A 23,338-nucleotide genomic window follows, 5' to 3' on the forward strand; every position below is an offset into this window, starting at 1 on the left:
CCTCAGAGAGGACATCAGCTCCATAACATAATTTCCTCTGTAATGACGTGTTGTTTCAGCGTTTCCTGTCATTTTCTGCTATTTTTAGGCGAGGGACCATAAGAACATAATTGGATTTGCAGGACAAGCTAATGGCAGATGGGGCAGCAAAGGGCCGGTCCGCTGAGGGCAGCACTGTGTTAATCTGGTGTTTCAAACAAAGTGACACAATAATTGTCCCACTTTCTTTGACTACCTCGCATAGATGAGCAACAGATGACTGACTGATGTATGTGGCTTTTTAGGTTTTATACAACATACAGTATACTTATATTTATCTCAGCTAACTTTAGTGATAGGAAAGCATCAGTTATACCAGTTTGATAAAAAAAATATATTTTTACAGTAATGTAAATTGTATTTTTCAGGTCATACAGGCAGAAATATTATAACTAGGCTCCATATATCAATTGTATAATGTACAACAGTCCTTCCTTATTGTTTCTTTTCACAGTTTGGAATAAATGTCAAATAAATGGAGTGGGTAAAAAGAAATAGAATATTCAGACAAAATTGGCCATTTTTTATTTGTTATCTTACCTAAAATATTTCAATATATATGTAAACATACATACATACACACACACATATATATATATATTTTATATAATTTTAGCAATATTCTCATAATGACATTGGCTGGCATGTATTTAATAATTGAACAATTGTAATACATATACAATAATTTGTCAGATAAAGATTAAAATTTAAATTTAAATTAAACATAATATTGGCTGCAATGATGGTAAATATCGGCCATTGAAAAACCCATATCGGTTGACCTCTACACACTTTAATGTTGCAAAACCGTTCATACATGTTTATTTATACATCGATATATCAATCAATCATCAATTTATACACATATGTAAACCGTGTATTTATAGAAACAAATAATCACTTGAAATACAGTCACAAACATGTGTAAAATATTCATATTTTCCCGTTGTTTGCAGCGTCATTTCGAAACGTTGCCAAATCGTCGCTTCCGGTTTCTCGCGCACACTCAGCCGTCGTGAACGCGCAGGCGGCGTTGAACGTCCCCCGCTGCTGCTGCTGTTTCCTCGCCGCCTCTACAGTTGCTGCTCATTGTGCAGCCGAGAAAACATCGGTAGCTTCCGACGACGTCGGTATGAAATGGCAGAAACTGCCCGTGTCACGGAAGCACAACGAGTAGGATACGCCGGAGCTACACACATGTATCTCTGTGGCCTGTTGGCGTGAGGGAAACGGGACTGGAACCGGAGGAAGAACGGAAAGCGGAGTAAAGTGTCGTTTTACTACAAACAAATTACAAAAAACAGCGGCCGGGTTGTGTCTACAGCAGCCGACAGAGACTGCAGCTCGACACTGGTGGAATTAACCGGAGAGGGGTGAGCTCCACATATGTGTTTTTCTCTCTCTCTCTCCCCCTGTCTTTTTACTATATGAGACCTATTTGACGTAATATTGTCACGCGTGGGGGAAGGGAACGGTCATATTTGGGGGTCACACACACACACACGTTACTAGGGGAATAAGTGTTTGCTAACACAAACACGGTGAGCACCACAGAGCGGGCTGTTCACGTCCGGCCTAACTGTGGGGAAGGCGGCCACACTGAGCGGCGACACCGACCGGGAATCACGCCGCTGATAACCGTGTACCTCCCATATTAGCTCGGCTAACATTGGGAACAGAACTGGGCGGTGTAACAAACCACACCAACCAGGGGAACGTCAACACCTGCGGTCACTATAACATCCAAACACTCGGAGTAGACCAGGTTTGTTTGAAGCTAGCATGTGTTTGTTGACATTTACTGCTATATTAGCATCTTTCACACAGCCACATTAGCATGGAAGGTGAGTAAAATCACTGTTAGCTGAGCGCCGCTGCGTTTTTACACTGGTGGCTGTTGTGTAATACTTAATATCTCAAACCAGGATTTATACTCTATTTTAATTAAATGAGAAAAACATACCACAGTGTTTGTACCTGTTTCTCTATATTGTAAAAAAAAACACTTTCAAAATAAAAGAACGTGAATGGATATACACGCTATCATTAAATAACTAAATGAATTACTACAAATGTTTAATTTATATTGATATAGTGTGTATGCTAAACACTCATAAGAACAAATAATTACCTTGAATATATTCCCCCAGAAAGTGTTTTTGCTCATTATGAAGTTTGAAACCCCACAGTTTGTCGAATTTTGCACGTGAGGGAAAGTTGATTGTGTAAAAAGTACAGAATACAATGAAATTCTTCCCTGAACACCTTCTTCACACACTAGACATTACAATAAACATTATTAACTCAATAAGTAATAGACTACAATAACTAAAAAGTGACATCTGTAGAACAACTATATCTAATTGTTTTGCAAGAAACAACTAGAAAATGTGAAGAAACACATCTTAAATGATTTGACATTTATCATGATTTGATTTGTATTGTTTGACTTCATTGTGTTTTATCATGTTAAAGTTTTTTGAGCATATCATCTAGCCCTTTAGGGCACACAGTATTTCTAATAAAGTGGCAGAAACGGCAACCAGTGTGGTCTTCTACTGAAGCAGAACACCTGCTTCAAGGGTTGAGGTGTTGTTTGGTCAGAGATGGTCTTCTTCATTCCTTGGTTGCTGTGAGTGCTTTTGTTTGAGTTACTACTGTCATTCTATGTGAATCCAGTCTGGTTAGTCTCCTCTGACCTCTGGCATCAACAGGGCATTTTCACTGTGACAGCTGAGGCTTACTGGATATTTTCTCTGTAAACCCTTAAGATAGTTGTGTGTCCCTCGAGTTCAGCAGTTTCTGAAATTAAATAATTTCTTCCTCATTGTTTCAGCCTCAGCATGTTGTCTAGTACATGTCTATGCTAAAATGCACTGGGGACCAGCCATGTGATTGGAAGATTAGATGTTTGTGTTAATAAGCAGTTGAGGAGGTGTGTCTGAAGGAGTGGTTGTTGAATGTATCCATGCTTTATGGCTGATTTAACTGGTTTGTCCTCCCCTACTCTCTCTGGTGTGTGCATCTCCCTCAGTGACTCTGGTCCAAAATGATGATTAGAATTCACTAATTTGATTGTTTTAGTGTCCTCATGTGATGACTGACCGCACATGTAATTGGTCTGGATTTACTGGACCTCCAGAGTCATTGTTATGTTGGAAGTTAAGAGACAAAGGTGCCATGAAGGTAGGCAATTATGTGTCGTCTGGGTCTGGTCTGTGATCCAAGCTTTAGTGACCCCTGAGGTAGGATTTCATTATCTGGCTACACTCAAGGCCTCAGTGTTTCTGTTTATGTGGCTCTCATGTGAAGATGCTAACGTTTCACTGACTTGTAAACAGAAAGATGAGTGTGGCAGTTGCATAATTTTTCATTCTGGTTTATCTTTGTTGCTGCAGTCACATGGATAAGTAACAGTCTTTGCCCATATTATATTGTAAGTTATCTGTTTTGTAAACTATCAAATTATCAGCGATCTTATCAGTTATGTTTGGTTTTGTTGGAGTTTTCCGGCCAAAGGTGGCCAAAGCCAGAGATTGTCCCAAGCTGAAGCTTTGATGTGTGTGTCTCTCTTGCACATTAATCCGGGTCACGATATTTAACTAACGTAGTTCATACGCTGGTCATACTTGGGTGAAGCTCCCAGATTGCTCCGCACAATGCTTGTGAGGGTTTTCTCTGCAACGTGCCAAGAAAAGAGCAGCGGTCAGCCAAAAGCACCAAGAAATCTGATTCCTGCAGCAAACGTGAAAGGTGGCCTGCAGGGAGGTGGGACCACGAGTCCTGGTTCATGTCTGATAATGGTACATTCACATCTCAAGGTCCTGTTGGCTGATTGGATGTGATTTTGGGGCTTACTGGTTGTAAATGTACATTTTTAAGTAATCAGTTTTAGTGATATTTTGTGTACATAATTCTTGAGCAGGTTTATTAATAAGTGAACACATATTTATAACATGTTCCCTTTGTAGCTAGAGTTATTACTTAAATTTGAAACCGGAAAGTGTATGGTACAGTTCAGACGGTTGTGAACAGGTTAACGAGAGAGAAATAACAATCCCTCTCGTCCCTCCACACCTTTGAACCTTGTTCATCATCTCACCAGAAAGATATGATGTGTTATGTTTTCACGTCGCAAAAGTGTAAAAGTAAAACCTGCAAAATGAACGTTTTCTCTGTTGTGACTATCAAGCTTGTGCTCTCTGTTTCCCCAGACACAGCGGACATATCCAACTATGTGAAATTTGATACCAAAACGAAACCATGCGCCTGTCAACACTGTTGTGATTTGATTTTGACATCTGGATGTTGGGTAGACAAAACAGTAGCGTATCGGCTTAGATTCCTGGGTAGTTGAAGCAGCCCTAGTTTGTCCTTCAGTGCTGGTTTGTCCCCTAGTGCTTCCAGGAGAAGAAAGGTCATGAAATAGCCCTAAATGTTTATATTGGATTTGGCCTCATGGGCTCTTATCAGCATCCATTACTTTGGTTGAATTTGAGTGTTTCACTGATACAATCCGACTGTTCTCGTGGTCAGATACTAAAACATATCAGTTTGATTTGTGCAGGAAATCTACATGAGTCTTCTTAGTGAAAGAGGAGCACTAAGAGACAGACCAGCTCCAAGCAGACGTGCTGTGATGGACAGCTGGGGGACAGAGGCTTGTGTAAATCTGGACAGGATTGCCAAGTTCAATGTGTCCTCACTTATTGTGGGGAGAATATGCCACATTTGACACTTCTTTTGATGCCGATTTTGTCTTTTTCTGCTCCGGTTACGCCTGACCCTCGCATTCTACAACCCCCAAAACGGAGATGTAAAAAAATGCCCCTGTCTCCTGTTATGTTTGAAAAATATGGGGCTTAAAGATAAGCAAAAATGGAGACCTGTGGAAGCAATGACGTAGTTACCCGTTTCCTGATTGGTTCCTATCAGCATTGATGTGACTACCAGCTGTGAATAGCTGTTAAATCTTAATATCAGTTTCAGTTCCACCTTGTCATCAGTCTCATAATCCTTGTTGTTGTTAGTTGTACTCCTTGGAACTGTGTAAACAACCGCAGAGGAAATAATCGACTTCCTGTTTAAGCCAGTCTGCTCAATGTATCCAAAATGGTCCTGCAATGTACATTTTATTATTAGTCATATTAGTTTTGATGCAGATTACTTCTGACATGGAGCTAAAACGCTTGGTTTTATCTGAAAATATCGTTTTTTAATAGTTGTATGACTCAAGGCCTCAATGAAAGGCGCTAATCTGTGCTACAGCAGGGAGACACCTCGATAGGTAAAAATATGTCAAAGCTGCAGTGTTTGTGAAGGATTAGATCAGAAATATCTGCGAACCCCGGCTGTCTTATTTGATCATCGGATAAACAAAACAAAATATTGCCGCAGTCTGCACACAAACGCATACAAAACTGAGCCACCAGCTTTCACACACACCTAGGCATGTGCCTGTGTGCAGCGCGGGCTGTATAACATAGGGTGAATTTGAGACACACACTCACACATTGTTCTCTGCTTCCTTGCTGTTGAATTGATTTGACAGCACAACTCGCTCTGTCATGGTGTTTTGCCCTGTTTTTCCACACCTGTCTCACAGTAACACTGATATATGGCTCCGTCCCTTTCACATGGTCGTGTCACACCGCGTGGTGCTGCAGCTTCGCATTAGTTTTAACATATTCTACAGGGTGTAGACTGACATGCATGTTCTCTGCGGAGCATGAGTGCTCACACTCTCCTCCAGTGTAATCTATATTTGGTTTTTACCCAGTGATATTTTGTAAAAAAAAAAAAAGGTGTGTTCATGGTGGTCAGATGTAGCTCTGTACTTGTTGGAAATGAAGGTGACATTTTTGCTGCTTGCTGGAGGATCATGGCAGTTCTGCAAGGAGTGGGTGCTAGTAAATCAGTAAGCGTTAATGTAATTGCATGGGGAAACATAAATTTGACGTCAGCCTAGATTACAAATTTAATCCATCTATAAATCTTTGCTACGGTTAAGTGTGCTTGGTGTTTTCTGGCTGCAGTATTAAGAGTCTTGTACAAAGATTGCTTATGGGTAGGAAGGAGCCAGTACATTACTTAGAATTGGTATCAGTCTTATACTGCATTATATCACCGGACTGGATATCAAAAAAGTCAAATCTGATATGATATACTCTTAATATCGCATAAATACATCACTTAAAATATAAATATAATACCTTATGAGAACAGAATATTTGATACACAGTTGAAGCTAAATACTGCACATTAGCACAAATGTGTCATTAAAAGCTTAGGAATATAAAAGACGACTATATCAGAACGATATAAGCATTGTTAGATACTCAAGGTTGAGATACAAAAAGTGTTGTGATGTGTATTTAAAAGAGTCGCATTAAAAAAAAGGCAAGAAGTTGATGCGATTAGTGTCTTAGACGAGTAGGATTTGAATTGTAGTCTGAAACCGCTGTCTCCAAACTATGTCTGACTTATATTTTATTCATACTAAGTAGAAGAAAAGGTCTAAAGGACTCTATAAGGGATGCTTGTCATGGTCCAGGAAATGTACAGACATCATCACAACAATGCTCTAAATTCCTCTAATGGTTATGTCGTCTTTATGCCCGGCATAAAACTTCGAGTTTGTTCTCCTTTCCATCTCTCTTTATCTGCCTTGTTCTTCTGTCCATCACTCTGATTTTTGTACTGTATGCACATCTCCCCTGGGCTATAGGACGTGTTTCAGAGACGGTCAACGTCACTTTAGGAACCATGGCTGGTTTACATTCACGATTCATGATTTCTTAAACTTAAGTATAGCACATAATACCACGTCTCAAAGATGAATTCAATGCAGATAAGTGTCGGATAACTAAAACATAATAAAAGCATATTCAGGCAGAAATCCACATGTGTTCATATAATGCATATAAAACAATGATTTTGTTTTTATAGATTTTTTGATAAAACAGAAAATATCTTACACAAGGGAGCTTTAGGCTAAAGAAAATAGACGTTTTGAAATCCCTGTGTCCAAGTTTGGTGTGGTATTTTTTTGTTGCTGGATAAACATATTCAACCCCAAACAAAAATCAATTTTTCCTCATACCCTGCAGGTTGAGAGAGGAGGAGAGCTCCACTTGGATGCCCTGACACCGCGTCTGTCCAAGGCTTCACCATGAACCGGAACAAGCGTGAAAAGGAGTACTACAGTATAGATGTGGGCGATTCGACGTTCATGGTTTTAAAGCGCTACCAGAACCTCAGACCCATCGGATCCGGAGCACAGGGGATCGTCTGGTGAGTAGAGGGGCAAAATAGCCCAAATGCAGTCCATCTTGTTATATTTTTCAATTACTTTTAACTGCATCAAATGGTTGCTGTCAAGAAAGGAGTTCTCTCAGTTGTCGTGGAGATAGATAAAAGCCTCCTGATTCGGGCAGTGGTCTGACCATCTCCGTATAATGTCTAAATGACAGTAGAAGAAAATGCTGTTGACAACTACACTGCACTAGAGAATAATTGGCCAGATTTCTGTCCCTATCTGGACCTTCCGACAATCATGGGTGCCTTCCGATTTTAGACTGGTTTGAACAGATTATCTGGACAATTGTCCTGTAGCGTGAAGGATTAACAGACGTGAAGACAACCGATTTCAAATCGTTAAGTATTAAACACAATATTTACGACTGAACAGCAATTGGAATAAACTTTTGTTTAGAACCGTAACTTGTACACGCCAAGCTGATTCCGTCTTCTTAGCCATGGTCACAGTTTTTTTGTGTTTCTCAGCACAAAACATCGTGTGTGGTCCTGTGTCTCATCTGGATCGTCTAGTCTGTGCTTTCTGAGGATTAAAACACTGAAAATTGCTTACAAAGTGCGTTGTGTCTGTGGTCTCCCACGTATTTTAAAATCAAGTCAGATTTGAAAATCCTTCGGTGTGGGGCAGGCTTAATGAGACGAAGAGTAATCAGCAACATTAAAATTTACACACTGCAGCTTTAAGACCCATTGTTACCCACGTTTTTGCTTGGCTGGCTAAATAATAAATGGTGAAATGGCTGGTGGTTTTTGACTGAGTTGTTACCACTCCTGTGCCCACAGTTCAGCGTATGACCACATCTTGGAGAGGAACGTTGCCATCAAGAAGCTGAGCCGGCCTTTTCAGAATCAAACCCACGCGAAACGAGCCTACAGAGAACTGGTGCTCATGAAATGTGTCAACCACAAGAACGTAAGAGTTTGCACTTCTTCTTTTATGTATGTGTGTTTATCAACTCTAGTATTAGAGAGACTACTGTAGATTTTCAGTTGTGACACCTTAACATTCTGCCAGAGTAACGTCTGCTTAAAATGCATAAGGTTAAGATGTCTAATTTCCATCCTGCGGCTTTTTTGCTGCTGACTCCGCAGCAAAAAAAGAGTCCTCTAAAAGCTTATCACGGTGTTTGAGTGACAGTGGACTCCCGAGGATTACCACAAAGCTTCTGCTGCGTCATGTTATTCTATGCGGTGTTTTAAATTAGACATTGTGCTGTTGTTATCTATTATTGATGCCCATGCTGCTGCTGCTGCTGCTGAAGTGCGAGTCTTTTACCAGTGGTGTGTTGCTTGTTCAGAGCTTGTCGAGGTGGTGATACTGTCTTTCATCACAAACTCTTTGTCTAATCGCTGTGTGTTTTTTTTATATCCTGCAGATAATTGGCTTATTAAATGTATTCACGCCACAGAAGACACTGGAAGAATTCCAAGATGTGTGAGTACAGCATCAACACGTTTGTAAAATCAATACAGGATATGAGATTACAGGGGGTTTAGGGTGATCTTTTCAGGCCTTTTAGTGGTTGTGCAGCTTAGCTGATTTGTTGCTTTTAGTTATCCTCTCTTAATGCTAGTACATAATGCCAAAAATATGTAATTCAAGGAAAGTATATACTGTATTTATAACACAAAGCCCCCTCATAAAGTGCATGTTTTTATTATATTCCTCCCTAATGTCTGGGGACATTATGTTTTGGGCTTCTCCTCTGTATATTCATAGGTCTTATTCTTTCAAGAACACCATGATGATGGAATCCTTTCAGTTTGGGACTTTCATTGTGGGATAAAAGGATTAGATTTTGGTGGTCAAAGCTCAAGGTTGATGTAACCTCATAAACTTCTTTTGCCTTGTGAAAGCGATATCTACAGAACACCTTGACAGAATCCTTTCAAATTTGGCACCAATGTTCACTTGGACTCACAGATTAACGTCTGAAACGTGGGTGTTGGCCTCTTTGACGATTAAGCATGCACATGTCGTATGAGTCTGGAAATAAATTGTTAAGACAGAAACTGTTGGCCAGCAGAGGCTTCCAAGCATTTTAGTTTATACTCCTCCTTAATGACTTAATTTAATTGAAAGTCATCCAGGAACGCTGATGAAAAACACATTTTAATCCTGATATCAAGGGTGAGTGTTGTCCAACGTACACATGAACATCCTGTTGGAGTGCAGATATAGTACCTCGGTCTTTTGGAAATGCCAAATACTCTTGACATCCATGAATTTTGCAGTTCATCTTTTAACAGGAGCAACATGGGAGTGTGTTTATATTTAGCAGCGTCCTGTGTTTTCGAAGTCGACAAGACGTCAGTGTGAAATGTGAATGTGGAATCGCAGAGAGGGTAATGCTAGACCCAAATATGTATGGGGGATGTGATGGTTTCACAGAGTATGACAGGAACAAACATGATTAATGCCATCCTCTAGTGAGTGAGTGAGTGTGTGTGTGTGTGTGTCTGCTTGATTTGAGCTAAAAAGGAAACTGGACAAATCACTGCCTGAGGGTTGAAGTGCAAACACACAGTAAAAGGATGAAGGAGAACACTCGTATACTTGGATGCATACTTGCATTACAGTGTGCGTGACTGTGCATTTTATGAATAAAAAATGTTGTTCTTTTTTACAGCATAAATACATGAAAATAAAATCTTATATCAAAAATTACTTCATGTAAGAGGATTGAAGGGACTGATGATGCAACAGCTGCCAGAAAAACATAACATCAGCCCTGTTTAGGCCATGTAAACCGGTGTTTAAAAAAAGTGGCTGATTCTGGACATCTATCAACACTGTCAAAAACGAGGTATGACTCCCCTCGCAGGTATCTAGTGATGGAGCTGATGGATGCCAACCTCTGCCAGGTGATTCAGATGGAGCTCGATCACGAGAGGCTGTCGTACCTGCTCTACCAGATGCTCTGTGGAATCAAACACCTACACGCCGCAGGCATCATACACAGGGTGAGGCTCACTAATTCACTGCACGTATACATTTTGCCCAAGAGACCAGCATATACAGTGTGTAATGCCAATCCAGAGGAGGATAGAGTTGGGTTGTTAAGAATGAACTTTGCCTCTTGTTCTACTGTCTGTTTTACATGGACATAAGGGCTTTCTTATGTAATAAAATGTTAAATTCTTCTTATTAATGAAAATGTGTCACGTGATTCCAGAAGGGAACTCTTTGCAGTTGATTTTATGTGGAAGAAATGGTAAAATGTTGGGCTTGGGGCCACATAGTCAAATGATCTTACATTTTGTGGGGAAGTAAATTACCATAAAATGTTCAACTGCACCTTTTAGTGTCATGTCGTGATGCCCATGAACACACATACAATCTCAACCTGCTTAAATGATTGATTGATTGAAAACCATAAAAAACATTCTTTTATACAGACCAAGGTCCCATTGTCACGTGTATTCTGTTCATCATAATGTCCAGAATGCAAAAATACTCACTTTACATTTATCACACACGACAAAGCAAAGCAAAGGATGCCTCGGGAAAGAGCAAATAGCACTCAGGTGCTCATACTGAGGTTGAAAACACAGACACAGTATGACACACACACACACAGTCCCTGAAGTACCGGCAGCAGTGTACCCACACACTTACATACTGATGGCTCTTTGTCAGTCACTCTCAGCGTAAGAAGTAGCAGAGCTGAGCTGAGCTCCTCTTGCTCTGTCAGCCGGAACTAATGGAGCCACAGGCAGAGCCGAACAACGTCAAGTGACTTTGGTGCAGCTCAGCAGGTGCAACATGAGTCACCGTCACCAAAACTTCAACGCTCCCAAGCTTCAATGCCCCCAACTGCAAAGCACACGCAGGCATACACTTGGTTTCCTAACCCTTCCTGCAGTCAGGCACAACTGCCTTAAATAAAATGCACTAAGAAAAGACTGCTTGGAATTCTGAGCTTGAGATGAAAAGTCTCTGGCCAAGAGAGGCAGCAGTACTTTTAGGTTAGGGCACAGATGCAACCACTCAAGCATACAGTTTACGCAATACATAGCGTTTTGTCTACATTGTGTTTTCTGTCCAGGACCTGAAGCCCAGTAACATCGTGGTGAAGTCTGACTGTACTCTAAAGATCCTGGACTTTGGTCTGGCCAGGACGGCCGCCACCGGCCTCCTCATGACGCCCTACGTGGTCACCCGCTACTATCGCGCCCCTGAAGTCATCCTGGGCATGGGCTACCAGGCCAATGGTGAGTGAATGAGTGGAGGAGGTGGCTCCGTGACAGCGACTGGCCAATGAGGAGCTGCTGCCTGACCTGCTGCATGTCGCTCCCACCTCTGAGATGTTTTTAACAGCACCTCCCAAACACATACGCACTAACGCACACACCCGCACTCACTCATTCACTCACTCACTGTTCATGTAAAGGTCACACTCAGGGGAAGCTGGCATGCCAGGCATCGACGCTTTGTGGGGAACTTCTTGTTAGGAGACTCCAGCAGTGCTTCAGCATGTGTGTGATGTTTTATTAAGAGGCTGCAGTTTGAAAGAGCCTGGCTAAAAGCAGCTTATGCAGCAGAGTTATAAAGGAATATATAAATATTTTGTGAAATCTACTCATTCACCGAGTGCAAAGTGGGAGAATCTGTCCCATTTTCCCATGTGTATGTTTGATCCAGGATACATTAAATGTAGTATAGCATAGAAATGGGAAGCCTGCCTACCTGTGTCCCCATTTTCTGTTTTTATGCCAAGCTAAACCAAGCGTCCTGGCTGTGGCTTTGTTTTTAGTGCAGAGTGATATCAGTTCATTCCTTTAATTATTGAAAAGGATGCCAGTTTCTCTAAATATTTAACCATTCTTTTAATTGAGATGTTACTGGGGTGCCATTTGCTTTTCAAATAATCAGATGTTATTCATTAGGATTAGACGCTTTATAGCCACGTATTTCTCTGTTTTTTGTTTTTTTACATATTCATTTCAGGCACCTTGAGGTGGAGTCAACAAAAAAGATCCACAAGAACAAAAACCTTTTGAATACTAATTATTTCATACCCTCAGTCCTTTTGACCAAAAACCTTGATGCTCATTTTTCCTGCTGTCTTGTTGCAACTTTTTTTTTTTTGCTTATTCTCTTCTCCCTCCTTTTTATGCTGCGCATATGTAGTGGATATTTGGGCTGTGGGCTGCATTATGGCAGAAATGGTTCGCCACAAAATCCTTTTTCCAGGAAGGGATTGTATCCTTGAGCTGCTTGCAGCAGTGTCTGGCATTCCATGAGAAACAAGCGGCACAGAGGAAGTCAAGTAATTGTTTTTCATCCAGTGAAAATTGCACGGAGACCATATCGTGTGAGCGACTAAAAGAAATTCGATTTTTCCCATGTTTGTATGACAACTTTGACTTGCATCCATTGACCTGCTCTTCTTACACAACTCAGTCACATAAGTAGCAGTAATTCCAAGATCCATGACTGTCACATGAAACAACAAAATAGAATTTAGTAGTTTGCTCTTCCATTGTAGAGAAAAACACTGCAATAAAATACTGACTTTTATCCTCACACTGCATTCAACATGGTTGATGCCACAGCAGCTACTACTTTTGTAAATGCAAAATAGACCACAGATAAGTATTTGTGAGAAAATCTGCCATGTTATACACAGGTAAACCAAAGACAAATCGAACAATTGTTGATGCAAGTATTCCAGTTTCTTCATACAGCATGAAATGCAGTGAGGATACAGAGGGTGTTATGAAGCAGAGTGTCACATTTTTCAATTCACAGCAACTGACGTAGGAGGAATATTAAACATTTCCTTCTTGGGATAATGATATTTCTACAGAAACATGTAGTCAATGCTATCCAAAAAGAAAATGAATCATTTTCCGTTGCCTTCATTTGGAGGCTGACACAGGTTTGAGAGTGCACTCGGCTGCATGCAATCCATTTTTGTCACATACATCACCTGGCATGTGCATCATGTTTATCGTTCCGTTTTATTTTTGTTTTTTGTGTTTTTGTTTGTTTTTCAGTCCTGCATGCTAATTTGGTGGTTGTCATTTCATTTTTCAGTTGATGTCTGGTCTGTTGGCTGCATCATGGCTGAAATGGTCCGGGGTAGTGTGTTGTTTCCAGGCACTGATCGTATCCTTGAGTTGAACCTTCCATCCAAACCCCAACAATCGTGTCTTGTCCTTTGTCTGACATCTTGTTCATATCTTTGTGCACAACAGGAGGCCGAAACTTGGATAAAATGAAATATTTAGGAATGCAAAATATTACAGGCTGATATTGGCTCTGAAATCTGTTTTTGGATATCTGCAAACACACCAAGATCCCCTCGGTATGACTAAAATAGGAGGTTGAATAGGCTGTTTCCTCCATACAATCCAACAATCCTATATATTACATGCTGAGTCATGTGGGCTGTTAAATTTTCTCTTCATATGAGAAGAATATTTAAAATGACTATTACAAATGTGTCGTTAACAGAGCTGAGTTAGCGATATCGGACACAAAAAACTGGTATTGTGCTGTCCCTAGTTAATATTTAATCAGTGTAGCATGATGCATTAAGATTCTGTTTGCTTTTGCTAATAGTGCACAGCTAGGGTAATAGCTACTTGGAATAGCTTTAATGTTTGAAGCCTTAAAGCATAACTCAACCAAATAACCCCCAAAAAGTTGAAGGGTTATTGGTCTTTGCAAATGCTACACAGTGTACAGTGGTTTGATCAGGCTAATGTAGCATTAGCTTAGTAATTGCACCATCCTTATGCATTTTTTACCTTCAAATGGCGGCTCCAAAAGCATAAGTTATCTATTGTATTTAATAAAGGTAGAATACTAATTGAACAAAGGCGAAGTCAAAACTTTTAATTACTGCTAACATTCGAACAAGGTTTGATTTTGACAAACATTGGCTCAGTGATTTGGCAAATAGTGAAGTCAAACCAGTTCCATTTAGTTTTTGCTCAGTGTTCAGTGTGTTCACTGTCTGTTATAAGAATCACAGTCACATCTGGGTTACATTTTTAATTCAACATTAACTCTAAAACTGCGTTTCGTTAGCTTAATGCGAAGAGGTAGGGTAGCTCTTTCCTTGTTGCTCATTCATTATTTCTTATGAACAAAGATATGAACAAGAACCTTTTTGCCCTCCAAGTCAATGTACATGTTACGTGTGTATTTTTACGTGTTATTGTTAAGAACAAACAGTTGCATACATTATTTCCTGTATCTGGACTGTTTGAGTCCAGATGTTCGAAATAATTTTGCAACGCAGTCCATAGTGTTTGTATCCCACACAGTTCATCCTAGCTGTTTTTTTTCTACAGGTTTAAATGACATTTAAATCTGGTCCAACCCTTTTTTTAATAAGTGGAACTGCCTCCATATGGCCTTTACAGTGTGTTGAGAAACTTCCCCACCTGTGTTCTTAATCCAGCATTCTACAGCAGAGGTTACGCTTTCAAGCCAGAACCAGAGCTGCGGTTCTTTTCATATTTTTGTATCAATAGAGAATAGACCTCTAAATTATGTTTTCAAATGTCTTATTTTGCCCACAAACCAAAATGTTTTTGTCTTTAAGACTTCTATTATATGAAGCAAATAAACCAGAAAATCTTCACTTTTAAGAAGCTGAAAAAAATCAAATTCATAAATTATAAAATTAGTTGACGATTATTTTAGTTATCAATTAATAATAGATTCATCTATTAATCAATGCAGCCCTAGTCAGAACAATGTATTAGAAGACAGGCAGCTCTCTTTTATTTTACATCAGTTCTTAAATATGACCCAGAATCCACGCTGGAATGGATGCTCCTGTTGTCCAAATCTAGCCGAAGGCTTTTCTTAACACTTTAACCACAAGATATCGACCAGTGGAACAAGGTCATCGAGCAGCTGGGGACACCATCTCAGGAGTTCCTGATGAAACTCAACCAGTCGGTGCGGAATTACGTGGAGAACCGGCCACGGTACGCCGGCTACAGCTTTGAGAAGCTCTTCCCCGATGTCCTGTTTCCTGCAGACTCCGAACACAACAAACTAAAAGGTAAAACTGACACAGTTCCCACAAATGCCCATGTTACATTGTCTTGTAAAGGCTGTAAAGGAAAGTACAAGGAAATTGGTTTGTAAATGTATTCACAGCCAAGAGTTGAATACCTTGGCGGAGCAATTGTCCTGCCTGCAGGCACTCATTTACAAAATTCAAATAGCTTTTATCGTACACCAGAAGGTGCCAGGAATAACGAGGCAATTAGTGTTTTAGAGGCGTGAGTTTAATGCCACGATGCACTTCACAATTTTACTGCTCGAAATTTGTACAAAAACAGTTTTACAGCTGGCTCTTTTTTTGGCTAATGTAGGATTAATAATGGCCGAATTTATATTGTATTTATTTTTCTAATTTGAATGGCTCCATTATGGTTCAGTGTGTAAGTATCCAAACATTAATATAAAACAAGTATTTTCCTTTTCCTTCATAGAACATCACTTTGTGTTGAGCCATGTTTTTGTGCATGCTGACGAGCGTCAGATGCAGTTTCAGCGTCTGCCTTAGATTAAGCAGTCATTACTGAGGCTGACACTTCAGGACCGAATTGTTTACTGTGAAGAGGGATTTACCTCGAGCGTGTGCTCGTGTGTCACCGGAGATGACAGGAACACTCGCAGCAAACTCCTGCTGCAAGATGTCACAGGAACAAAGTAGCTCTAACTTTTCAGTCCGCGCTAATTGAGCCAGGCAGGAACATGTGACTCTCCTGAAGTGCGACGGATAAAAACCTGCTACCGAGGCTGCGATTTCTCAGGATGTAAGACAAAACATGCCATAATTAAAGTGGAGGTTAAATTGTCTTTGTTCAGATTTTTATGACGGTAAGACAAAACGTAAGGAGCTTTAACTTCTCGCGCAACTTAAGTGTGAGGGGTGTTTTGTTTGTGTGATGCAAAATGGAACAAACAAGCAAGATATTTGCTTTAGTTGGACAATAATGTTTAAAGCATAAATACAATTGGTTAACACAAGAGAAACGTTAATTCAAGAGCCAAAAAAATACAAAACACCAAATGTCATAAATAAAACTGAAGAGAATTAAAAACAACAAGAATGTGATATCACATAAAGGCAAAGACTAAAGGTAAGTCTATAAAAGTATATGTAACTTAATTTAAGGAAGAATTCTCACATCAGACAATGAAACTATTGTCTTTTCGCAGTGTTGCTTTTTCTTAACCCATATTGTCAAATCCAAACAGCTTTTTCTCCCTCAAAGACATTTGTACTCCTGAACAGTCCCTCCCTGTATTGTGCCCTGCTCCTACATCCTGTTCCAACAGGAAATGTGTCAAATTAATAAAGCCTGACAAACTGCAGAATCGAAATCTGTTCAGTCTTATCACTTATTTACATATTTATTTATTTATTTATTTATTTATTTATTTATTGCCACGTTTCCTTGACAGCGAGTCAAGCCCGAGACCTGCTGTCCAAGATGCTGGTAATTGACGCGTCAAAGCGGATCTCGGTGGACGAGGCTCTCCAGCACTCCTACATCAACGTGTGGTACGACCCGACTGAAGTGGAAGCGGTATGTCACGTTCTTCTCAATATAACATTATGTTTCTAGTCAAAAATTAAGCTGACACCAATGAATTTATTTAAGAATGGCAAATATTCTCTTGGTGCAGCTTGTCTTGTGTACAAGTTTTCTGTTTCCTTAGTCTAAAACACATATGTAAACTGATTTCCAACAATTTATTTAGAACAGGGACAATAAATAGTGATTAAATTTGAAGGAAAACCTGTCATCAGTCTGTTTATTTTCATTTTCCCCACATGAGGTGATCATGACAGATTGATTGACGCAGGAACACAGGAAACATTATGATGTGTTCGATGTCCTTTAGGAATAATGGGATATCTGAGTCTCTGGGCCTCTTTTTTTGGGGGAGTTGGAGTCTAAATTTAGGGAATATAATTTGAAATTAGGGTTCGGTGAATCAAATGCTGCCTCCTTCTGATTGGAGCAAAAAATATGGTGCCACTGTTCTGTGGCCGTGTCTATCGCACTTCTGTTATTTTTAAACCGCAGAAATAGAAATGAAAGTGTTGTCTGTGTAGATTCTCATTCATCCAGATTCATAGTTGTCCATCCAAACATCATTTAATCAGTAGAAACTGGATCTGTCGATTTCCTGTGATGTTTTCCAGGAACTTAAATGTTGTTTATCTTGTAAGACGATGGAACTGAGATGTTTATTTTTCTTGCAGCCGCCACCAGCGATCACAGACAAGCAGCTGGATGAGAGAGAGCACACAGTGGACGAGTGGAAAGGTAGGAAAGATCCTCTCCTCTCCTTTATAAGCTGTCATAAGTGCTTAGTGTTTTGCAGTGTGTTGCATAAGGTCATTCTATCTTTGTGCTCTGCAGCCTGTGGGGCATTTAATCTTCAAATTGCGGTGAATGTTCCTCTGCGTCGTCTGTCTGAATCCATAAAGGCACTGCCGTGTGACTCGTTTTCCTCGCTTCCTCCTCTCACTGCCCTGCCACTCATATATGACTATACACTGCGACATACACATCTGTGAAATATTTATATAACTTAACTGCCACGCTTGATTAAAGTGGAGAGAGAAAAGAAAGGAGGCGTTTCGGGGTTGTGCTTTTCTGTGCGTCGTCTGTGTGACATGCCTGTGTTTCCGGATTCCACTCGCACTCGTGCTGTGTCTCCATCACGATTATCTCGTGATTATCTTGTTAAGACGGGCACATGTTTATTTTTGCCAGGCGACAGTCAAACTGGTTGATATTCAAACAACGCTGGGACACACACTATTGTGAAGTCAAACTTACAAACTGAAAAAATTCTGTCAACTGGGAAACAGGAGTGCTTGTGTTTATATGTATGTGATCTGGATTGAAAATACTTAAAACTAGATGTAGAATACACTTTCTGATACCTCTACACGCCATAATGTCCACTGTCACACTACTTTTCTCTTTCAGCTTCGATTAGACGACAGTTTTTTTAAGGATTTTCTTTGCTTTTTTCTTGTTGCAGAGTTGATATACAAAGAAGTGTTTGACTGGGAGGAAAGGACAAAGAATGGCATCATCAGGGGACAACCAGCCTCAATAGGTTAGTAGACTTTCTCTCTTGTGTGTGTGTGTGTACATGTATTTAGGACATTAGGACAAATAGTGCTTTTTCAGGGTTAAGACCTGGTTTTAGGTTTAGGGTTAGGCACTTAGTTGTGATAGTTAAGGTAAGACGCAAAGGAATGCTTCATGTCTATGATGTGTATATTACTATTATTGTGTGTGTGTGTGTGAGTTCATATATAAATGGAGTTTTTACCTCAGAGATGGGAAAAATTACAATGTGTGGGAACATGGACATAAATTTGAAAATGACCAGTATCGGATCAATACCGATAATCATGTCAGCTCATCCCCAGTTATATTTTCTTTTGAAAAATCAAAGTCAGTCATGCAGTTAACGAAAAACCACCTTCTATCACTGTAAAAAATACAATTCTAGTGTCATAGCCACAATTATCAACTTCCTGAGAGAGAGAGAGAGAGAAAAATGCTTAATTTGTAATAATTGTTATTGAAATTATTCATAAAAAAAATATCAGCCAAATTCATCAGTTAATTAATCAGTCATGACAGTGGTGTTGAGTGTTGACACTGATGTTCAGCAGATCACTCGCTGCATTTGTAGCTGACGACAGGTGTATCTCCATGTGTCTCACAGCACAGGTGCAACAGTGAGCAACAGCCTCCACCAGCACCACCCTTCTTCCTCCTCTGCCTCCACCTACGATGTCTCCTCCATGTCCTCTGACCTTGACTGACCCTGACTGACGCTGACGACAGCCTGCAGATGACCAGCACCACCGTCGCCGTGGCTGCTCTGGCTAATGGCTCCTGCAGATGACTATCATCTACACCTTCTCCTGGTCCTGGACGGGGCCACGCCCCCCTCTCCCTGGTCATCTCTGAGACCACCAGCCTGATGCTGGCTTTGGCCCTGCCCCCTTTCTCCCTCCCCCACCACCCGTCTGTGCTTGTCTAGTGTAGTGATTAGCCAGCTAGCTGTTTGAGAACTGTTTCAGAAAGGACAGATTATTATTTTCCTTTTTTTTATGACAGTCATAATCCTTTATTTTTCAATTAGGATTTTCTTTTGTTTGTTGGTTTTGTTTTAGTCCTAGCTGTAATTTATTGTGGCATTTCTTCATTTATTTTTTTCAGAAACCTAAGATGACGATGATAAGAGAATTTTTATGATTTTACTACGTTCCGGTTTGTATTAACCGACAGTGAGAATTTAAAGGATATCTGTAAAATGTTAAATGTGATCTATTTTTCTTTTCATTTGTTTCTTTGCTTTTACAACTTGCCATATAAATGTAGATGGCGTTTGTACAGATTTTATGGTAGATGTAGGTTTATCTTCTCTATGCGTTTGCAGTGAGCCATTGAAACATAATTTAATTGACAGAAGTAAGGTCGAAGTACCCCTTACCTTTTTTTTTTATTATTATTTCACATGATATGGATATTGTCTAAAATGACACATATCCATTTACTAGACCAGCTAAGGTCACTTAGATTTATTTTTTTAAATGATTTTCTTCTTGTGAGTCACTACTACAGCCTACATTGTAAATTTCATCTTAATGAAATCTCTCTAAATTCCTCTTTTTTCACTTCCCGCTCAATCAGAATTTTCTTATTTACCATTTGATTCATTTTTTTTACAATCTACACTTGAGCTATGGGAATTGAAAATGGCACAGCAAGATATACGTTGAAATGTTTCGATGACTGTCTTATACTGTATATTTTTAAGTGCTTTAAAGTACCTCCTCTCTCGTCTGCCACAGGCAGTGCGATGTTTTCTTAGAGATGTGGTATTGCTTTGGAGGACCAGAGCTCTGAATCACGTTCTTCTCTGGTTTGCTTTTGACAGTGAGGTATTGTTGTCGGTTTGGGACTTGGGAATGTTTTTCGTCGCGTTTCGGGAGGTGCTTTTTTGTTGAGACATAGAGTTGTGCGTTGGTTGTGAAATCGGTGGCGGTGTCAAGTAGAATGTGCTTCGGTTAAGTAGGGAATCACGGTGTGGAGAACGGTTGTGAAGGTTTTTATGAGGGGATAGCGATTATGACGGAACAGTTTGGAAACGATGTCCTTTTTACCAGATCCTGTTGATGTAACTTTTGTGAATTTGAACAAGAACTGAAAGTGATTTTCTTATTTTTTCTCTAAAAGCTGGCCAAACACTTAGCGTACTAGACTTTGTGTCAAACAGCAGCACAAACAAGCCGAGTAAAAAGAACCATTATTCTTACTGTATGCAATAATAGTGCCCTTTTTACCTGTGTTTTTGATTTAGATTTGAAAGGAAAAAGTGCCTGTTGTTTGTCATTCATTCCTGAGTACATGGGAGGAAGTGTATTCGTTACTATGTGTAGGTTCTTTTCGTGATGTCTGGAAAACAGCTGTAGTCTCCATATCAAACCAGTGGTGTATGATGGGGTTGTAGTTCTCACAAAATGTGTTGTATATTTTTCTACTTGTTTTGCTTTTGACCCTCGGACGGGAGACTGTGGAGTCTCGCTGGGTGTGAGAGAGACGACGTATGCGGCGAGACAGCACGTGTTTGAGTCATTTCCGTAGAAAAGGCAGTTTCGTCAAGGTCTTTCATCAAAGTGAAAAAAAGGGTTTCTTTGCAGTGACAGCAAACCAAATTTTGAATTAGGTTTTTCAGCTTTTTTGTGATGAGTGTAAGGGAGAGAAGTGAATAGAAAAGTTTTAGCGTTCATTGTGTTGTCAGTATTTCGATTAGAACTGAAAGGCTAATTAATGCTTTAACACATTTCCTAGAGACGGAGCCAGACTACCATAAATTTTCTGGCTCTAACTGATTTGTTCATTATCGACTGAAAAGTTTGCACGAGCCCCAGATCAGCTTAACTATATGTTGGCGAGTCGATTTGTTGACCTTTGAAGATCATGAACACTGTGGTTCTTCATGAATTACACAAAGGAGTTAATCGTATTTAGATTTTTGCTAAAGTAGTCTTGGTCCTTGATATGGACATAAAAAAAAGTGGATGGATGGATGAAATGGCTGCCAAAAATGTCTCTTCCATTGATAGCTGGTCAAACTATTCCCTTCCAGTCCATTGTAAATGTAAACTGATTTTATTCACATGTACATGTTGTATACATGTTTCAGAATTACGGAGCTTTTAGGAATAAGTGAGAAATATAGCAAATAGTTGTATTTTGTACCTTATTTTAAAATGATTTGCCTAATACAGTAAGGTTGGAAAATATATTCGGTAATGTTTGTTGAATTTGATTCAAATCTCATATGCCCAATTATTAATTGGCATTTTATCATCGTCAGTCTGGCAGAACTAGTGTAAGTGCTGACTTTTATCTACACTGACAGTTACTAGCAAACTAGCTTTATGTTGGAGCTAGTTTTTGTGGCGCAAACTATTTTAATTTTATTGTGTCTTTCTATCTGTGGTAAAAGAGCTCAGTGACCAGAATGAGAAAATAATGGATTTGTAGCTGCTGAGCATGGAGAGTTTGCTAGCATGCTACAGTGTTAGCAGCCCCAGAGCCACGTTAGCACAAGACAATTGAGTTAATTCACTCTTATTCCCTCACTTTAGAGAAAGTGGGAAAAAATGTAAGTGTCCATTCGTAAAGGTGCAGTAGTATACTAACAATTTCAGTGTCAAATCGGTAAGAAAAGCAGTAATAACAGGGAGAACAATTGATGTATTTGACGTATATTAGCATATTTGTCAAACTAGCTTAAAGAGAGTCAATCAAAAGAAAAAAAAACTTGGTTGATTAAAGTGCTCTTAATTTTGTTGCCCAACATTATGAGAGTTTTTAATTGTTCCTCTTATTTTTCCTTCTTTAAATTGTTGTCGCTTTTTTTTTATAATGATGATAATAATAATTATTGTTATTACTGCATCTCTCCAAACAGCATCATTCTGATTTGAGTCGGCTTTGATGAACTACCTCACACTGAATTTCTGCCACTTCCTCTTGCGTGTATGTAGTCGCCTGCAGAACGAGCTATCGAAGACGTGTGAATAACAGATTCCATTATTTATTTATTTGAAAGTGTACTATTTGTCGGTTTCAACAGACTTCTAGTTTTGTACTTTGTGTACTTCACCTAGAAGTAAGAGAATTGTTATATGTACTTTTTTTTCTTTTTTTTTTTTAAACTAAATGTGCAATACCTTCAGCAAACTGTGCTAGTAGTATGTGATTGGCCTAGCCTTTGTTAGCTGTCTCCTGAAGGTAAAGAAAATGTTTGGTACTGTCAATCCATGTTTTCCTCTATAATTTTTTTTTTTCAATGAATAAGATCAATTTTTATTTCTGTGACTTGTTTATAGTCATAATACTACATAATCCGTCTCACCCTCCAAACAAATCTGTAAACCCAGGGGTTTTCATTCAGAGACGGAAGGTTCTTTGAGTCGCAACAACACAGTGGACAGATTTTGATTTGGCTCGTGGGTGAGCACAGTAATGTTAATAAACACAGAAAAAGATACAAGAAATCCTTATATGTATGGTGCTGGTTTGTCATGTTTGCTAGTGAGTCCAGCCATGCAAGTAGTTTTAAGAATTCCTGGAATTTGCGCGTCCCAAAAACGGCAACCAACGAAGAAGTGCACTACTAGAATACTCGCACTGGGATCTGATGATGCCACCTCTTTAAAAAATATATCTAAAAAAAACAAAACATGTACTGCAAATAAAAAAAAAAACCCACTTTGATTCATCATTGTATGTCATCTTCTTTTGGCTGGTTTGTTCAAGAGTTTGCATGTTCTCCCTGTGTTTCTGTCTCGTGTGTCCCTGCAATGGACTGGCGACCTCTCTGGGTAAAGGATTCCCCTGTCTTTCGCCCCCACGTCAGCTACCATTGGCACCAGCGACCCTC

At 39.6% G+C, this 23,338-nt stretch overlaps 1 protein-coding gene across 3 annotated transcripts; it reads left to right on the plus strand.

The window, feature by feature from the left end:
* Window positions 1–1,050: 1,050 nt before the first annotated feature.
* On the plus strand, window positions 1,051–23,179 carry mapk8b (mitogen-activated protein kinase 8b). Of its 3 annotated transcripts, none has more exons than XM_058622028.1 (12): window positions 1,051–1,412; window positions 7,149–7,332; window positions 8,140–8,269; window positions 8,733–8,791; window positions 10,182–10,320; window positions 11,406–11,571; window positions 12,491–12,562; window positions 15,204–15,386; window positions 16,802–16,926; window positions 17,610–17,673; window positions 18,401–18,478; window positions 19,100–23,179. In XM_058622028.1, the coding sequence occupies exons 2-12, from the start codon at window positions 7,211–7,213 to the stop codon at window positions 19,114–19,116; spliced, it is 1,155 nt and encodes a 384-aa protein (XP_058478011.1). In that variant the 5' UTR covers window positions 1,051–1,412; window positions 7,149–7,210; the 3' UTR covers window positions 19,117–23,179. The 3 variants fall into 3 exon arrangements, with proteins under 3 accessions (XP_058478011.1, XP_058478012.1, XP_058478010.1); XM_058622029.1 differs by having other exon boundaries at window positions 19,105–23,179; XM_058622027.1 differs by lacking the exon at window positions 12,491–12,562 and adding an exon at window positions 13,400–13,471.
* The last annotated feature ends 159 nt before the right edge of the window (window positions 23,180–23,338 follow it).

Source organism: Solea solea, chromosome 21 (assembly GCF_958295425.1).
Source record: "Solea solea chromosome 21, fSolSol10.1, whole genome shotgun sequence".
NCBI lineage: Eukaryota > Metazoa > Chordata > Actinopteri > Pleuronectiformes > Soleidae > Solea > Solea solea.